Genomic DNA, 18,238 nt, shown 5'->3' with positions numbered 1-18,238 from the left:
CCTGAAGAGAGGCGTCCCCTAAACGACCCTCAAGTTCAGTCGGACCACGATACTGAGAGTGAATTTGAAGTTGAAGCTCACACAGCTTCAGACGGGACTCTAAGGGCTCGACGTACCCGTCATACCGAAAGGAGGGAACGGGAACATCTTCAAACAGGAAGCGAGCCAGCAGGCGCACCGCCTGTTCGGCAACAGCCGACTGATGGATCTGCTCCCATCACAAGGAACGAACTCATGACCTTCATGAGGGACTTCAAGGGAGAAATTCAAGAGTTGATCAACAAAAAGCCGCCTGCTCTGGTCAAGGAGCAGTCGGCTAAGAAACCCTCCACTTCACTGAAGAGGAAGCCAGTTCAAGGGCGAGAGGCGACTCCTCATCCTAAATCTAGGAAGCGGGAGCCACCTGCCCTTGATTTCACAAAATTCCGTTTTCCTACAGGAAATAGGAAACTTGTTCGTCATATTCAGGCGGACGGGTCGAAGCAAACATTCACAGACGCTCGGCTACTGCTAGAGCAGAAGAAGAGTGACCGATTGTCAGAGTCGGTCTCTACTTCAAACTTTCAAGACAGTCTGCGAAATGCCTCGATGAGGCATACTCAGTCGTATCATGAGAGTCAGTCAGGCGGCACCTCCCGTCAGTCCGGCTTTCATAGCGACCAGGCGGTACCAAACTTACCATTTGTGCCGCAACAACAGTATTTTTTGCAGCCACCTCCGTTTGGTGGACCTGTAACAAAAAACGTCCAACCTATGGACTGACAGCTACGGTTGCTTAGACTTGGTGAACAGCCGTCGGCCTTCTCCAAGGAAATTACTGAAGCCGCTCAGCCGGCCAAAGTGAAAAATGTATTAGTAGGCGCCTATGACGGCACTACTAACCCAGAAGACCATCTTATGGCCTTCACCAACCTGATGTACCTTCAAGGGTTGGATGATCCCACCTGGTGCAAGTGTTTCCCAGCGACTCTCAAAGGAATCGCACAACAATGGTTCGGCAACCTTCCGACTGGTTGTGTAAATAGCTTCAGGACGCTTGCTTACTTATCCACCTCCAACTTCGCCATGAACATCCCTGCGAAGAAGACGACCCTTGATTTAGGAACAATTCAGCAGGGCGAGAAGGAGGGTCTTCGTTCTTACATTAGGCGGTTTAACCTGATGAGAATACAGATTCAAGGGTAACCGGATGAGGTAGCCTACACTGACTTTTTCAGAGGTCTCAAGGACGGGTCGACCTTCAAATTTGACTTGGTCCGAAAGAGGGTGGCGACTCTTCAAGAGGCATTGATTGAAGCGGAAGCCTATATACAGGCGACTGATCTTTGTACGGTAAAACAGTCGGACGGGAAAAGGTTCGACAAAAGAGAAGGACGACAGAAACAGTCGTCAAACAAAGATGAGAAGAGAAAAGAGGTCTGGGCGGCTGATTCCTCTAAACAGCCGGCCCAGAAAAAGAAAAAAGAATTCAAACCATACTCCCCAAAGTATGCGTTTAACAAGGATAACCAGTTTATCCTAAAAGAAATCAAGGGACGGATCTCAATTGAGAAGCCGGTCCCCATGAAGGGTTCTGCAAACAACCGGAACCAAGATAAATTCTGTGCTTATCATGATGATGTTGGTCATCACACCAATGACTGCATCAGTCTCATGCGGTATCTGGACCGTCTGGCTGAGCAAGGTGATCTTGACACTTATGTCAAGAAATCTACGGGGAACACTTCCTCAAAAAAGCAGTCGGCCAAAAAGAATCAACAGGCCGACAGCTCCGATACAGATGATGCAGTCGTCTACACCATTACAGGCCGCTTCTCAGGAGGCGGCCCCACTATTAGGGGCAACAAAGACAATATCAGGCGGTTAGATGTAAATTCCGTTCACCAAGAACGGCCGTCCAAATATTCATTTCCTGAGATTTTCGTCACTGAAGAAGATCTAGGAGGGGTAAGAGGGCCGCATGACGACCCTATCGTTATTGAATGTAAAGTGGCCAACCAGAGAGTTGGACGAATCCTCATAGATACCGGAAGCTCCTCAGATCTCATCAGTAGCAAATGTCTGTCGAAACTAAAATATCAGACTGATTGCATACATCCGGCCTCCCACCCTTTAGTAAGGTTTGGAGGAGGAGTCGTCCACCCACTGGGACGAGTGGATTTACCCATCCGCCTGGGCGAAAAAGGGGAAGGACGACACATGGTAGTCCGGTTCCTGGTAGTGGAAGAACTCTCGACCTACAACATGATTCTGGGACGACCAACCCTGAATAATTCCAAGGCTGTTATAATCCCATCTCTTATGTTGCTCAAGTTTGAGAGGGATAATGGAACAGTCGGGTCCCTAAGGGGAGATTAGAGGATGGCCCGAGAGTGCTATCTCTCGGATGTCAAGCCCACTGTTATGGCCACTGGGTCAAGTGGTGAAAAAACAGACCTTGACAATGTCAAGAAGAGTGCGCCTGTTCAAGAAGCAGGCGGCAAGAAGAGAAAGGCATCCAAGACAGGGGCCGCAAGAAAAGAAAGAAAATAGCAATCATTGGCAGAGGAGCGGTCGGATGAGTTCCGCCCTCAGCCGGCTGGTGAGCATACAGACCTGATCTTAGACGACTCACGTCCTGATCGAACAGTCAAAGTTGGGACGACTGCTCTGAGAGACCTTGGTGACGACTTTCACACACTATTGAAAGAATACAAGGACATCTTTGCATTCGAAGTCCATGAAATGCCAGGCATTAGTCCTGATCTGGCGGTACATAAACTGGCCGTGGATCCAAAAAAGAAGCCGGTACGGCAGAAGAAACGGAACCATGGTGAAGAAAGAAGTCAGGCGGCAGCCGCCGAAGTTAAAAAATTACTTGATGCAGGGTTCATTCGACAATGTTACTTCCCAGACTGGGTTGCAAATGTGGTGCTTGTTAAAAAGCCGAATGGCACCTGGCGAATGTGTGTAGACTACACAGACTTAAACAAGGCGTGCCCCAAAGACAGTTACCCTCTGCCTAAAATTGATAATCTGGTCGACTCAACAGCCGGCCATGCTTTGATGAGCTTTATGGACGCCTACTCTGGTTTCCATCAAATTCCTTTGTGGAAGAAAGATCAGGAGAAGACGGCCTTCGTCACTGATCAGGGGTTATACTGTTACACGGTCATGCCGTTTGGTCTTAAGAATGCCCTGGCTACCTTCCAGCGAATGATAAACACTGTGTTCTTTGATCAGATTGGGAGAAACGTCGAGGCATACATTGGTGATATGATTGTCAAAACTAAACTTCAGAAAGATCATCTGTCGGACCTCCGAGAAACTTTCGCCACACTCAGGCGGCACCATGTCATGCTCAATCCCAAGAAATGTGTCTTTGGAGTTGAGTCTGGGAAATTTCTCGGATTCCTGATCAATCAGAGAGGAATAGAGGCGAACCATGAGAAGGTGCAAGCGGTCATTGACATGCAGTCGCCTCGTACCATCCGAGAGGTTCAGAAGTTAACAGGTTGTCTGGCGGCCTTGGGAAGATTTCTAAGCCGATCAGGCGACAAATGCCTATACTTTTTCCAGGCAATTAAGAAAAAGGCAAGGTTTGAATGGGGGCCGGATGCTGAGGCCGCCTTCCAGAAATTGAAAGTTCACTTGCATTCCTTGCCGAGGCTGGTCAGCCCTTTGCCCAAAGAAGTACTCTACATGTACCTGGCCGTCTCTGATCATGCGTTAAGCGCTGTTCTCCTTGCTGAAAGAGACGGCTGTCAGCTCCCGGTCTACTTTGTCAGTCATGTACTGAAAAATGCTGAGTTGAGGTATCCCCTAGTGGAGAAATTTGGTCTTGCACTCTTCATGGCTGTTAAAAAATTGAAGCCCTACTTTTTGGCACATGCAGTCGTCGTGTATACAGACCAACCTATCAAGCGGCCACTGACCATCATGGAGTCATCAGGCCGAATGATCAAATGGGCCATAGAAATACAGAGCCTCGAAGTTACTTTCGAGCCTAGAAAAGCAGTGAAGGGGCAAGCCTTTGCTGACTTTATTGTTGAGATGACTCGTCCTCCTGACTCTCAAGTTCCAGACCAAGTCTGGAAGGTATATGTGGACGGAAGCTCTACTTCAAATGGTTGTGGAGCAGGCGTCATATGTCAGTCGCCAGAGGGCGACAGGTACGAGTATGCTCTACGCTTCAGTTTTCAGGCCTCAAACAATGAGGCAGAATATGAAGCTTTACTAGCCGGAATCCGCATGTGCAAGGCGGCAGGGGCAAGAAAAATAGACGCCTGTTCCGATTCACAATTGATAGTGAGTCAGTACAATGGCGAATACGAAGCAACCCATCCGGCCATGATCAAGTATTTACAGGCGGTCCGACAAGCAATCGGCTCCCTTGAGGATTTCCATCTGATCCAAGTGCCGAGATCAGAAAACAACCAGGCGGATGCACTGTCAAAATTAGCATCATCCGCCTCCTCTGATACTCCTCGAACTGTTTTTTGGGATGTAATGGAGAAGAGAAGCATCGAGGAAGACCCTATTGAAATCCTAGACAGAAGCTCAACCTGGATGGATCCAATCAGGGCATATCTGGCAAATGGTACCCTGCCGGATGATCATCAACAGGCGGCAGCACTGAAAAAACGAGCAACCTGTTTTGAAATAATAAAGGGAGAACTTCACAAAAGGGGGTAACTTCAACCTTTCTTAAAGTGTGTTACTCCAGAAAAGGGACGAGAGATACTAGACGATCTTCACTCTGGTTACTGTGCTTCTCATATAGGCGGTAGGACGCTTGATCAAAGGGCAAGGCGGCAGGGCTACTTTTGGCCTACTTTGGAAGCAGATGCAATGGAGATGGTGAAAAAATGTGACAAGTGCCAAAGGTTTGGCAAGCTAATTCACCGTCCGGCTACTGACCTCACTACCATTCATAGCCCACTGCCGTTTGCTAAGTGGGGCATGGATATTCTGGGTCCATATACGCCTGCTACAGGCGGAAGGAGGTACATACTTGTTGCCGTCGACTACTTCACTAAATGGGTAGAGGCGGAGGCTGTAAAGGGAATCAAGACGAAGGATGTAATTTCATTCATTTGGAAAAATGTCGTCACTCGGTTCGGGGTTCCTATGTCTATGGTTTTTGATAATGGTCCCCAATTTGAGACGCCTGTTCTCAAAAGTTGGTTGGGTGACCAAGGAATTGCAAACTACTTTGCATCTGTTGGCCGTCCACAAGCAAACGGCCAGGTAGAAGCCTTTAATAAAATCATCTCAGACGGTCTCAAGAAAAAGATTGAACGAGCAGGCGGCCTATGGGCGGATGAACTTCCACATGTTCTCTGGGCCATTAGGACGACAGAAAAAGGGGCGACTGGAGAAACTCCATTCCTCCTAACTTATCGTGCGGAAGCTGTTCTTCCAATAGAACACTACGAGCCGACTCTTCGAGTAATGCTATATGACGAAGAGGCAAACTGGGAAGCCATGCGCCTGGCATTAGACTCACTTCCTGAAAGGAGGGGCAATGCTGTCTTGCGCCATGAAATCTACCGCCTGAGAATGACTAGATCATACAACAAAAAAGTACACAGGCGTCCTCTCAAAGTAGGGGACTTTGTACTTAGAAAAATGGAAGCAGTTGGTAGGGCTAATGAGTCTGGCAAACTAACTCCCAACTGGGAAGGACCCTACCGAATCTGTGAAGAAGTCAGGGATGGTACCTACCGTCTGGAAACACCAGACGGACAACCGTTGCCTTGAACTTGGAATGTAGATAATCTTAAGAAATTTCTTTTGAATGATGTAAATAGTCAAGAGCTACTTAATAAAAGTTTGCATACTTACTATTCAATTTTGTACTAAGAGGGGCACGCCTACTAACAAATAGTCGGCTACTCTCCATTGAGTATTTTACTCTATCTTAAGAGGGGCATGCCGTCTGTACCTTTACAGCCGGCTACTCTCCATTGAGTATTTTACTCTATCTTAAGAGGGGCATGCCGTCTGTACCTCTACAGTCGGCTACTCTCCATTGAGTATTTTTACTCTATCTTCAGAGGGGCATGCCGTCTGTACCTTTACAGTCGGCTACTCTCCATTGAGTATTTTACTCTATCACCATAGGGGCATGCCGTCTGGACATATAGTCGGCTACTCTCCATAGAAGAGGGCCGACTGGTTCCAAACACACAGCCACCCCCCTTATACTTAGCTAAAAAGATTAGGGCCTGGCCGACCCTGTGCCTAACAGGCGGCTACCCTCCTTTTACTTAGCACCTACGTTCACCAAGAACTTACCAAGGCCACAGGCCGAATGATCAGACCAGGCGCCAAGCCAACTGATCCAATCTTCAAAACTAATACGACCTGTCCCAACATCATAGCAGGCGTCTGGCGGCATCCCTCCGGATGAAATTCGTCGCAGAGAGCAGCTCCCTTTTGGGTGGAACATTGCTCTATAAACTAATTACACGGCACCTATACGACTGTCCCCAAGGGCAACCACGTAGTCGTTTTTGAGAAAAGGATAACTCTATCACTAACCAAACCAGTGGTAGCAGTTGACATCTGAGTCAGATGACCGCCTGTATTACTTGGGATAAATGCAGGGGGTACCTCTTGAGTTAATAGCCAACAAACATTGGCGAATCAAGGGGTCTAGCCGGCCTCCGCCGCCTGGTACCTCTACTTCTCAAGCAAGAGTGACGGCGACTGAGTAACACCAACGTTAACTCATAGTCACTCCCTCAAACTTGGTATGGAACTTAAAAAGTTTGAGTAGACCGCCTGTTTTTTGGCAAACAACGGCACTCAAACCCCTATTCCTACTAGGTAACCTCTTGAGTTAATAGCCAACAAACATTGGCGAATCAAAAGGATCAGCCAGCCTCCGCCGCCTGGTACCTTTACTACTCAAGCAGGAGTGACGGCGATTGAGTAACTCCAAAGTTAACTCATAGTCACTCCCTCAAACTTAGTATGGATCCTAAAAGGTATGAGTCGTCCGCCTGTTTTTCGCAAACAGGGGCTCTCAACCACTACTCCTGCTAGGTTAACAACTTATGAGTTAAAAGCCAACAAACATTGGCGAATAAAGGGGAACAATCGGTACCCACCGCTTGATACCTCTACTACTCAGTTCCTTGGCAACTAAGTAACAATCCTGTTCACTTGGTCTGACCACTTTCCTACTTGGTTAAATTTACAAATGACAGGACCGCCTGCCTAAAAAGGATCCAGTCTTTAAAATAGTTCGAATACCGATTGGATAAATGGCCGACTGATCGTCTATCCTGGAAACAGACAACCAGTCGTCCAGGGGCATTGGCGGCGTGACTAACTATCCGTACCTGTCTGCAACTATCGGCTATGTAAAACAGTCGGTATAGTGAACAATTGGATATTAGAATATTCAATACTTAGACAAATTTGAAGCAAAACAAAAATTCATTAAAAAGAAGCTGGTCATTAAAGACCGGAAAAATATTCAAAGCCCCGGCCCCCTGGCCGAGTAAATACAAAACAAACGACACGCAGGCCGTGGAAAGAATACATAAAGCTTAAGAAGGGGGCAGATCTTCAATATTAGCAGCTACCGCCTGGTCAGCACTCTTGTTGTTGGACTCGGCTTCAGCTGCATCCTTTTTTGATGCATTACCCCCAAGCGGCACAAGCGCCACTACCGGCTCCTCCTCCTCCAACGCTTCCTCCAACGCCTCTTCCTCAGCAGCCGCCAGGATCTCTTGATTATATGTATCAGAACACTGGCGGTACGTTTTTTCCCATGAGGCAAAGTCGGCATTGGGGAAGAGGCGGCCCCAAGTCATGCGCTGGATTTGAGCGGAGTCTTCCATCATCTCCCGGACCAGCTCTTTCTTCTCTTGCTCGGCCTTTTCCGAGAGCTCCTGAGTAAGACTCTTCTCCTGGGTCACCAGGCGTTCCTTTACGTTGGCCAAGGATTTCTCCAAGGCTTCGTATGAGTACATCTTTAGGCGAAGAGGTTTCAGCTCGGCCTTGAGATTGGTGATGGTCGCCTCCAGCTCGCCATTCCTCTTCTAGGCCGCCTCTAACTGAGCCCGAACAGCGGCGGTAGCCTGCGCCTGATAATAAAGAATATCAATGGTCAGAACTTCATTTTGGGCAATTTGAAACATTGCCTTATCACAGTCAGAGGCGGCCATAGCTTTTGCAGCCTTTACCTCTTTGTTCTTCCGGTCAAGCGGCTTGCGAAGGCCGTTCACTCGGAGCAGGGCCTAAGTACAAAGGAACAGGCGTCAGTTTCCAAAAAAAAGAAAACAGGCGTCCTGGAATTCAAATACTAAAAAATATGCTAAGTATACCTCAGCAAGGACCCCTGCAATCCCGTTTAGGTCAAGGGTGCCGACACCCTTGATCGCCTCCCTTTCAGCTGGAGGAACGGCCCTGATCATAGACTTGGCCACCTCTACCAAGTCAAGCTCCTGAGGGCCGGGTGTATCAAGCATAAACAAACGGATCAGACCTAGTAAAAAAGGGAGCAAGTCTAAAATTTACAAGGACAACTTCATACTTCTAGGCGGCCCAGTTGGAGTTTTAGAAGAAGTGGCCGGCTGTTTCTCAGCCGCCACATGTTTCCTGGCAGAACCAGGAGAGCTCGCAACAGTCGTCCTCCGGGCCTTGGGGTCCGGCTGTTGGGAAGATGAAGCTCTTGGAGCACCCGTCTAAAAGAGAAGAAAAAAGTCAGTATATGCATAAACACAACTCCAAAAAGAGGGTGAAAGGTTCGGAGCTCACCAAGGGTGCCCCCTTCTTGGGGGAGTCGGTTGAAGCTTGTTGCATGATGGAGGCCCGCAACATGGCCGCCGCAGTCTTGGAGGCGGTAATTTTGCTCATGGCGTCAGCTACAAAAACAAACAGCAAAGTTAATAAAAGTCATAACAAGAAATGTATGGAACAACAGAGTATTCGACAGGCCGACTACCTCTTGAGCACCGACTGCTGAGGCCACAGGCGGCCAAAAAGTACTCGTCGTAGAGCCATTTGAAGCTCGGGACGCAGTGCAGGGGTACTTGCTCTCGTACCCCTGAAGTAGAGTCGACCCTCGACTCTACTTTAAAGAGTCCTTTATCAAGGATCTCTTTCTTAGCCTTGGGGGGAACAGGCGGCATGCTACGGCCGTCTGCAAGAAGGGGCGGATTCCTGTTCCACCTATTGAAGCGCTTGTTCAGCTCAGTGTCTGAACTCTCAATGATGAGGAAGGTGCTCCACCAGTCCTTCCACTTGTTTGCTTTACCTCTCGTCATGAGGTAGCCCCTGTGGCTTGTCAATTGATACCAGCCGGTACCGCCTGCCTTAGGGGTCCGGCTGAGATAGTTCATATGGGCGAAAGCCTCGAAGCTCGGCTCCACCCCGTGCAGTTCGCACCCGGCCACATAGCCGAGTACGTTGACCCAGGAGTTTGGGGCTAACTGCCATAACCCCAACTCATACCCATCCAAGATCCGCTGAATAGCCGGATGTAATGGGAAGCGCAGCCCAGCCTTGATGGCCGCCTCGTAGCAGCCAAAGCAGGCGCTATCATAACTGGTACCAGCCGGCCAGACGACTGTGTCTTCTGGATCCGGCACAAACACTAAAAAGTCGGGGCCCATTGTGTGGTTTGCGATAAAGCACTCCACTTTCTCTTGCATGACTGTGATCCGGCCCCGAGGTACCGTGCAGTAGTAGGGGGTATTTTGCTCTCGGTAAGAGGCGGATGGCTCCGCCCAATTGTCCCCCTTCTCAACTGTGTGAGAAAGCCTCGCCTCTTGCAGGCGGCTGTTTTTCTCTTCTGTGTCCAGAGAGGCATGGCCAGAAGAGCTAGACTCGGAATCGCCCTCTGACGAGTCCGAAGAGGACGACTCCTCCCCTCTCCCGGAGGGGCCCGCCTCCTCCCTTTGAAAAAGAGCAGAATTGTTAACTGTTAAATGGGAAGGGGTCACTATGACTCCTCCCTCAGAATTGCCGGCTTTCAGGCCGCCTTGTTTCACTTCCACATCTGGCGCCTGGTCAGATGTTTCACTAATCGGCACCCTGTGGGAGGAGCCGTCTGAATTTGAGATCCTAGCAGTCTTTTTCGTTCTGGCCATCCTGCTCTGCATAGACACAGATACAGTCGGACTTTGTATAAAGGGCAAAGATGGGTCCGGAAAAGGGCAGGCGACACTCCTAGTCCTAGATTCAGCCGTCCTCGGTGACCGGCTGATCACTAACCTAGGTCGTGTCGTGTGCTTCCGTGGTGCCATTTCAAAAAAATAAAAAGAAAATTAAGAGTAAGAGAACCGACAGTTACCTGAACGAGTGACGGTTGATGAAGTTCTGAAAATCCTTTGCGGTCGGCTTGTCAGAACAGGCGGTAGGCAGAAAAGGTCCAAAATGTCAGAGCAAGTTCAGGGGTCCGAATGTTCTCTCACAAAGTTCTCAAGTGTGAAAATGACTCAAGACAACTCTCCCTTATATAGGCGAAGTGAGAAGGCGAAGGGTCACTTTCAGAATTCAAAATTTGGGCGGGAAAATCTCTCGGCCTTTCGCCGACTGACACCTGTAGCAGGCCGTCGCCTGTTACAGTGCAGCACCTGTCACAGGTAACATGTGACCAGTCACGTGCCACCTGTGAGGGGCAAATGATTAGGTGATTTTTGCTCCTACCAATCGGAATGCGCCACGTGGGCCAATCAGGTCCTGCCAAGTGTCCCCCAGTTGGAACTGTCAGGGCTTGCCACGTGGCACGCGCTTATTCGTCCACCTTGGACCTATTATGTCATGATACGTGGCATACTCCATGCCTAATGGAGAAACCGGCCACCCAGGCCCAACTTCCGAGGGAAGCCCAATCAGCCTTAGGTTAACCTAAACCTAGGATTGGCGCGTTTCCCAAGGTTATAAATACCTCCCTTAATCCTCATTAAGGGGGGATTACGGAAAAAACACATTGATTACACCCAGAGTTACAGGCTGATTACGCTAAAAACTCACATTAAACACTCTCACCTAGAGAGACCCACTCACTTTAATTTCCGCATTAATTACTCCTTAATCAAGTACTAACTTGACCGTTGGAGGCGGAGCTCCCACCACCAGGAGTCTCCGTTGTTTTGCAGGTACAGGCGTCCGGTTCCAGTCTCGAAATTGTAACTCTCCCGCAGGACATCAGAAAACCCCGAAACAAGTTGGATTTACTATATTAAAATGCTTGGCTTGCCCTTTACTTAAAAAGAAGAAAAAATAGTTATTGTAGCTGTAGTGGAAGTGGAAATATTTATTGATGGTCTAATTGACAAACAAAAATTAGGGGGCATATGGGTAATTTTATTTGTTTAACTAGGGATAATTTTGTAAGTTTCATCCCTTTCTTCCTCTCTTTTCCAATCTTCCATTACAACAACCCACCTTTTTACTCCGTGAAATCTCTATTGTAGACCACTGCCACCACCAACCACCTAAGATAGTTACAATTGCTTCTGCGAAGGAAATGCTACTCTAAGGGGTTAATATGACCCTAATTTACACCCTTTTGCTACCAGGGTATCTTTTTGTTACCGCTGCAAAGCGACGTTGGAGTGGTTGTTGAGGAAGGGGGAAGAAGAAGAGGGACGCGAAGAGGCCCTTTCAAAGAGGAACAAGGGGTTGTGATGGTGATGGCAGCTGGGACGAACACTAGAAGACAGAGATGATTATGGCAGTTCGTGGTTGATCGACGAGATGACAGGGGGATAATGATAGTAGTGCGGTGAATCGATGACCAATGGTCGGCGAGATGACAGGGAGTAGACGGAGAATCTAAGATGGTGGTGGGTTGTCTTTCGTGAATGGTGATGCTAGATCTAAGGGTTTTTATTTTTAAAAAGTGTATTATATTGCAAAGCGGCCCACAAAAGAGACTGATTTACAATATTACAATATTTTGTCAATCAACCTGATTGACTGGGACGGCCTCCCAGTGGAATTACACTTACTCAACATTATATTACTCTTATAACCCAAATTTGTCAGCAATAAGTCTACAAGGTTTAATTAAAGGGGAATTAACATATTGAGCAATGAGTATAAATCAAAAATTAATAACACCAACTAACACATGATTTTGTCATGCATTCATAAACTAAAACGAAGTATCACTAAGAAAATGAATTTATTGTTACTAAAGTGGAATTTTGTACTTAGTATTAGAAGAGCAGCATGTATTTTTGCATAACAAAAGGTTTTGAATACCACCAGAGTGAAAGCATCGTTAAGCACCAAATTAGTATCAAGAGACAAAAACCAGAGTGATTGACTACTATAGCAACTAACTTGACTGATTTAATCGCAGGGTATCTCTTGCAGGCATTCGCTCAAATGTTTTGGGATGGCAGTCGTGATACTCAGTACTCGTAGTAGACTAATAACAACCATAAGGTGAGGTAGCAAATAAGGATTTCTACAAGCAAAAACAACTTTGTAAATTATGCTGTACAGGTGAAGCAATATCATTGAATGATTGAAGTGTATGAATCAGATGTACAGCCGATGGTGTATTTCTCCCCACACCCAAACTAGTAACACTACCTCTCTGTTCAGTAATCGATTTAGCACAAGTCTTCCTTCATGTTCACCATGGTATATCAACAAATCTTTCATTAATCTATCTGCAGCGATAAGCACCCTGTATATGATCGACTTCATCTTACAGCTTCTGGCGCAGAATTGCAATAGGGTGTGTTCAAGCAGACCAATTTAGTGAACATGAGACATACACTAGCAAAACCTAATCCAATTATCATACCAAAACTACACTTCTGTCGATCCAACTTCACAGCTCTGCCAACTATGCTTCCGAAAATTGGTAGTAAACCCCCACATGCAATCACCATCAAGTGATCCAGCCCCTTGTAATCTATTCCAGTTATTATTGCTCCAATTGCCGACACTGGACCCACCACCCCAATCAGTGTAGCTGCTGCAATAGACCCATGCCAACTATCCGTAGCCCCATATATGCAGCTTGCCGCTGCAGCCCCACGGATTAGCCCATGTAAAGACACGGGCAGCACTATATACTGGCCAAGCCCGTAAGCTTTTGGTGCTGCGACTCCCAGCGCTAGGCCTTCTGCTAAAGCATGGAACGCGATTGCCGTGCATGATAAAAATGATTGAATTGTCAGGGCACTCAATGAGCAGCCACCAACAGCAAACAAGGAATTTGCTGAGTTTCTCTTTTTTCTAACCGCGTTCAAGATGCTGGATGTTAATACATGCACAACAATAGCTCCCAAGGCTAGCAGCAATATAAGCGGAAGAAGCCCCATTTTTGAATATAAAAGTAGCTGCAACGGTCGCCAGGCTCCCAGGATAAAGGCAATCCCACAAGCTATACCAGTCAACAGTGCATGTTGGAGATGAAAAGCAACAGCAAATGCAACAAGGACAATACCGCCAAGTAGTGGCCCCAGACCAAAAAGTAATGAGATGACAAACCCAGAAACATCTTCTGATCTGCAAGAACACACAAAATACAACCAACTATGAATCCTAGTGTGCAAAGTTCAACATATATGCTTGGTAAAAAAATACTCCCCTCTGTTTTTTTATAGGCTAGAGATGAGATTGTGCGGAGTTTTATGAGGTTTAATAAAATAAGATGTTAGTGGGGTAGATAAGGTTATTATTTTATTGAAAAGTAAAGTGGAGTCAGAGGGAGTGGAGACCATTGGAGGAGTGAGAAATGATAAAGTAAGAAAGAACGATGACATTATCGGGTAAAGATATATTGTTAAATTGTAAGAGATTTCCAAAAATGGAACTCTAGCTTATAAAAAAAGGGCAAAAATAGTAAATCTAGCATATTAAAAAAAAAAAAAAAAACAAACAAAACAGAGAGAGTACTAAATAACTTCACAATATTCTCCTTAGGGCAGACATGAAAGATACAGCAAAAGCTTCAAAAACTTGTGAAAAGATATAAAGTGGCTGAAAGTGCTCACTTGTAATTATTACTGAAATTTTGAAAGACATAGCCCAGTGCTTCCATAAATGCCACCGAGAGTGTAGCTGCTGATGCCACTTGAGATGATGAGGCTTCCTGTAAACATCAAAAGACAAGTAAACAGTCAATTCCCTACAATTTATCTTGAAATTCAGGAATCCAAGTAATGAAAACAAAAAGACAAAACCTTGAATGCATCTGGAAGAACTTCTGCAATAACCATCCAGATCATACATCCAGCAGCAAAGCCCGTACAGAAAGGTAAGAATTTGTTAAATGCATCAGCACACATAAATGCTGGCACTGCCACAATGGGCTGCAAATCAGACAGGTGGAAAAACAAATCAGTTTGCAGTTGTCATTCCTACAAGAAATACATTTGTCGTCACCTAAACTCATATCCTCTAAGCAATCCGAATAGGTTAACAAAAACCACAATCAACAGGCAACAAAAATCTTTAATTCATTCAATAGGTTTAAGAAAATGGGTTGCATTTGGAGAAGTTTAAAGCAGAACCGAGCCCATTTAAATTATAGATAAATCTGAAAAATGAACAAATGCAAAAGCTGAGGGGCAGTAAGTTGTATAAACCTAATTTCCCAATGAGGCAATGTTTCACTCAATCCTATGTGCTTGAATCTCGATCCAAGTCAACATCATAGAGCTGTATAGAGCTGTCAAATCCTCTTTCTACCTTTGCTGGATAACTCCTATATCATCCCTCGACCTATTATTTTCAATATCTCCGTCATTTACTCAACTTTGTGCTCTATATAATCCATGAGGAATTAATCACTCTGAGCACAAGGATTCTACAGCTCCACTGACAGGCATTGATACCTTACAATCCATGAGGAATTAATCACTCTGAGCACAAGGATTCTACAGCTCCACTGACAGGCATTTATACCTTACCTCAAAAAGATTTTTTTAGGGATTGCATAAAGGGGAAAGGGAAAAAAGGGAAGCAAGAGATACCTAAACTGGTTTTTAAAAAAAAACAAAAAATATATGTCATATTCTCAACAAATCCTAATTCTTTTTTACTGAAGGACAATTGCAGATAAAGCTTAATATACCTGGGGCAAGGATGTAAGCACGCTCCATAACATCGCATTTTGAGGAGAAACCCCCCTTGAGGCAAGCATCATACTTACAGCCAATCCTTCAGGTATATTGTGAACAGCAATAGCTAAAGTCACTAAAAGACCCTGAGATAACCCTCTAGAACCAGCAAACGAGACGCCAACACCAGCACCCTCCCCAAAAGCATGCAGAGTCATAATACCGATCACAAGAACAACTTTTGTTGCATCAGCACCTTTTATGTCCAGCATGCTTACCTCACCATACTGATCAAGCACCTGGATGAAAGACATTTATAGAAATTAGAGCAACAAGACATCAAACACATTATTAAATCCAAACATTGCATCCTGAATCCTAAAGCGAAAACTTCACAAAATGCTAGGCAATAGAAAGTATAATTAGTAAGACCATCTAGTTTCACTTTTATATAAAGTTGAATCATCTATGTTTGGTAAAAAAAAAAAAAAAAAAAAAAAAAAAACCCAAGCTCCTTTCTTGGACTCCAAAAAGGAAGGGAAAGAGAGCAGTCATAATCATGCACATTCACAAATGACAATCCTTTTTATTTTTTTATGAATAGGTACAAATGCGATCCTTTACTAATTGTAAAAACAATAGCTTAAAATGTTTTTTGTCTTCAATTGAAAACTTGAAACTAGCACTAGTAGTCTAGAAGGCATGCCACATTTTGATATGTAAGTGACTTTGCTTTGGTAACTTTAGTTTAGCCCAAAATACCATAACAAGTAACAACTCAATCCTCTCTCTGCCTGCTGACACTCTCAAGAATGCATATACCATTCTCTGATCTAACTTTATCATGATAATATAAATCAAGAGGTTCAATGTCAACTCACTAACTTCTGCTAGGCAATTTCTAAAGTTTAGTGTTCACTATTATCTTTCTATACTACCCAAGTATTTTTAGGTGTATGCCTTCCAAGATACCAGAATCACTCATCAGTAAGTGAATTTCAAATTGGATTCATTATGAGCTATCTTATTACTTCCATAAGAAAAACAAGGGATGGTAGGGTTGACTAGGCTATATTAATAACTAGTATGGGATAACTAAAGTGGAAATATCGTGGTACATAGTATGTTTCACAAATTGTGGGGAATCCCAAAGAATTATAATTGTATCACTGATTGTTTGGTTGAACAAAAGAATTATGTGGTACAATTCCCACATCCTAGAAAATGTTGTCTGGTTTTTCTTCCCATGATTTTTCATGTCAATTATTTTAGCATTGGGTTTCATTTGATATGTGACGAAAAAAGTATTTAACTGATTGTGAGAATTCCACAGCCCAATATCAATTCCCTCTATCAGGATCATCCAGGTAACATTCAAGGCCTCACTAAATCCTACCCCAATTTATCATTCTCATTCTTACAAATGAACAAATAAATTTCTTGATCCCAACAGTATACATTTCTTATATAGTAGGTTAATAGTTAAAAAAGAGAAGATTGGTGACTAAACAACACTGTAATCCTCTCCTGTTTCTCAGAAATGTTAATCGACAAAGATATCGAAGATATATCTCCACAAAGAAGCAAAATTTAAACCAGATTGTTTTTTATTTATTTTTCTCATGTAATGAAAGATTTCAAGCAGATACAAGCTAGACAGGAAAAAGAAGAGTACAATTCATGAAGGTAATGACAACATTAAAATAAGAATAACAAGTGGCTAATGAACTTTAACCAGAGAAATGAAAGGTCTCACCTTCTTACAGAGGGAAATAAAAATTCCACCAGACAATATCCCAATGACAACCCAATTTCCATGACCATACTCCTGGCCTTCCTGTATAAGGTCAAAGCTTGCAGCTAACATGACTCCAGCAGCCATTCCACTGCATAAACCCTCCCAGCGGGGATCAAGCTCTACAAAAAAGAACGGAATAGCCCCAAAACCACTGGCAGCGGCCATTGCTAGCGTAAACAATGCAACGGTTGTGACAGAAACTCTGCTGCTTCCACCTTTCCCGTCATTAGGATTGGTAGAAGTGGTCTCTGAACTAAAAACATCTTTAGCACCGGTGCCTTCCGTAACATCATTTCTTAATTCCTTTAATGGCGCAACTATTATCCTCTGACTATCAACCTTACTAGACTCTGCCTTGACACAAACACCGATGACCGCGAAAATTAAAAACAGTAAGAGGACCTGCTTAAACATTGATTTCATCCTGGCACAAGTCCTCCAAAAGATAAAGGTCGGAATTCACAAGTTCATGCCGGTATGAGGCGGAAAAAGTGCTGAATCAATATAATGAGTTTTTGGGCATCCATAATGAACAACTAACTAAAGAAAGCTCTCATCTTGAAGATCAATCATAGTGGACGTATGAATTGAAAAACCTAACAGCAAAAGAGACCCATCAGAATCACATTTTATAACAAATTGTTACTAAATGAACCGATTAAAGTACAAATTGAAATTACAAAAATAATGCAGCTGATTAAAGTTAGGGCCTTGAATTAAAAGCAATCATCTTTAGAACCCTAATATTAAGAATTGATACTAAATCAACTGCGATCAACCCAGAATCCCCAGGTCATAAAGACAGAATAACAATTTTAAAATATGAAAAAGAAGATCTTAAAATTGAATACCCCCAACAAAATAACATAAAAAGAGATGCAATTAAACACAAATTAGAATTAGAATGATAATAATAAGTATAAAGAAATACGTAAGAATGATGAGAATCACCTGAGAAAAAGAAAAAGTTGGAGAGCCAGAGAGAGGGGAAAGGGATGAAGAAGCGGGGTTTGTCAATTAACGCGTACATTCAAAGGAATTCACAATCCTCCATAAGAGTTTAATATTAATATTAATACTAATAATGATTATGATTTTAATACAGGCTCAACTTCCTTATTTATTTAATCCAAAAAAGAAAAGAAAAACGAAGAAAATAAAATAGCACGTTGGATTTGAAAGACCCAGAAAACCAACAACTGATGTCTGAGGTAAAAGACAGAAATTGGGACTTATTTCTATGCTCACCACTTTCGGTTCTTTTCTTTTTTTACTCGTACGCCCTATAATCCTATCATATATCAACTTCATACTATCAAATATCAATATTTAAGCAGTGTATTTTATATTTTCTAAACAATCCCAAAACTCGTTTTCAAAAAAAAAAAAAAAACAATCCCAAAACTTGATA

The 18,238-nt window shown here is 44.2% G+C and overlaps 1 protein-coding gene across 1 annotated transcript; it reads right to left on the bottom strand.

The window, feature by feature from the left end:
- Positions 1–12,129: 12,129 nt before the first annotated feature.
- On the bottom strand, positions 12,130–18,083 carry LOC110690743 (putative zinc transporter At3g08650). Its single transcript, XM_021867630.1, has 6 exons — positions 17,779–18,083; positions 16,786–17,423; positions 15,044–15,328; positions 14,151–14,279; positions 13,962–14,059; positions 12,130–13,473 (listed from the first exon to the last, which is right to left on the bottom strand). Exons 2-6 carry the CDS (start codon positions 17,248–17,250, stop codon positions 12,660–12,662), a joined length of 1,791 nt encoding a protein of 596 aa, XP_021723322.1. The 5' UTR covers positions 17,251–17,423; positions 17,779–18,083; the 3' UTR covers positions 12,130–12,659.
- Between the last annotated feature and the right edge of the window lie 155 nt (positions 18,084–18,238).

The sequence above is a fragment of the Chenopodium quinoa genome, unplaced genomic scaffold (genome assembly GCF_001683475.1).
Source record: "Chenopodium quinoa cultivar QQ74 unplaced genomic scaffold, ASM168347v1, whole genome shotgun sequence".
Taxonomy (NCBI): Eukaryota; Viridiplantae; Streptophyta; class Magnoliopsida; order Caryophyllales; family Amaranthaceae; genus Chenopodium; species Chenopodium quinoa.
This window is presented reverse-complemented; position numbering and strand designations above follow the sequence as displayed.

Excerpts from the sequence above, each read along its gene's own strand:
- LOC110690743 (XM_021867630.1), bottom strand. The coding sequence starts at position 17,250 with ATGAAATCAATGTTTAAGCAGGTCCTCTTACTGTTTTTAATTTTCGCG. Across the intron at positions 14,280-15,043 it reads TGCTTACATCCTTGCCCCAG|CCCATTGTGGCAGTGCCAGC; the intron begins GTATATTAAGCT and ends TCTGATTTGCAG. Across the intron at positions 13,474-13,961 it reads AATTTCAGTAATAATTACAA|ATCAGAAGATGTTTCTGGGT; the intron begins GTGAGCACTTTC and ends GTGTTCTTGCAG.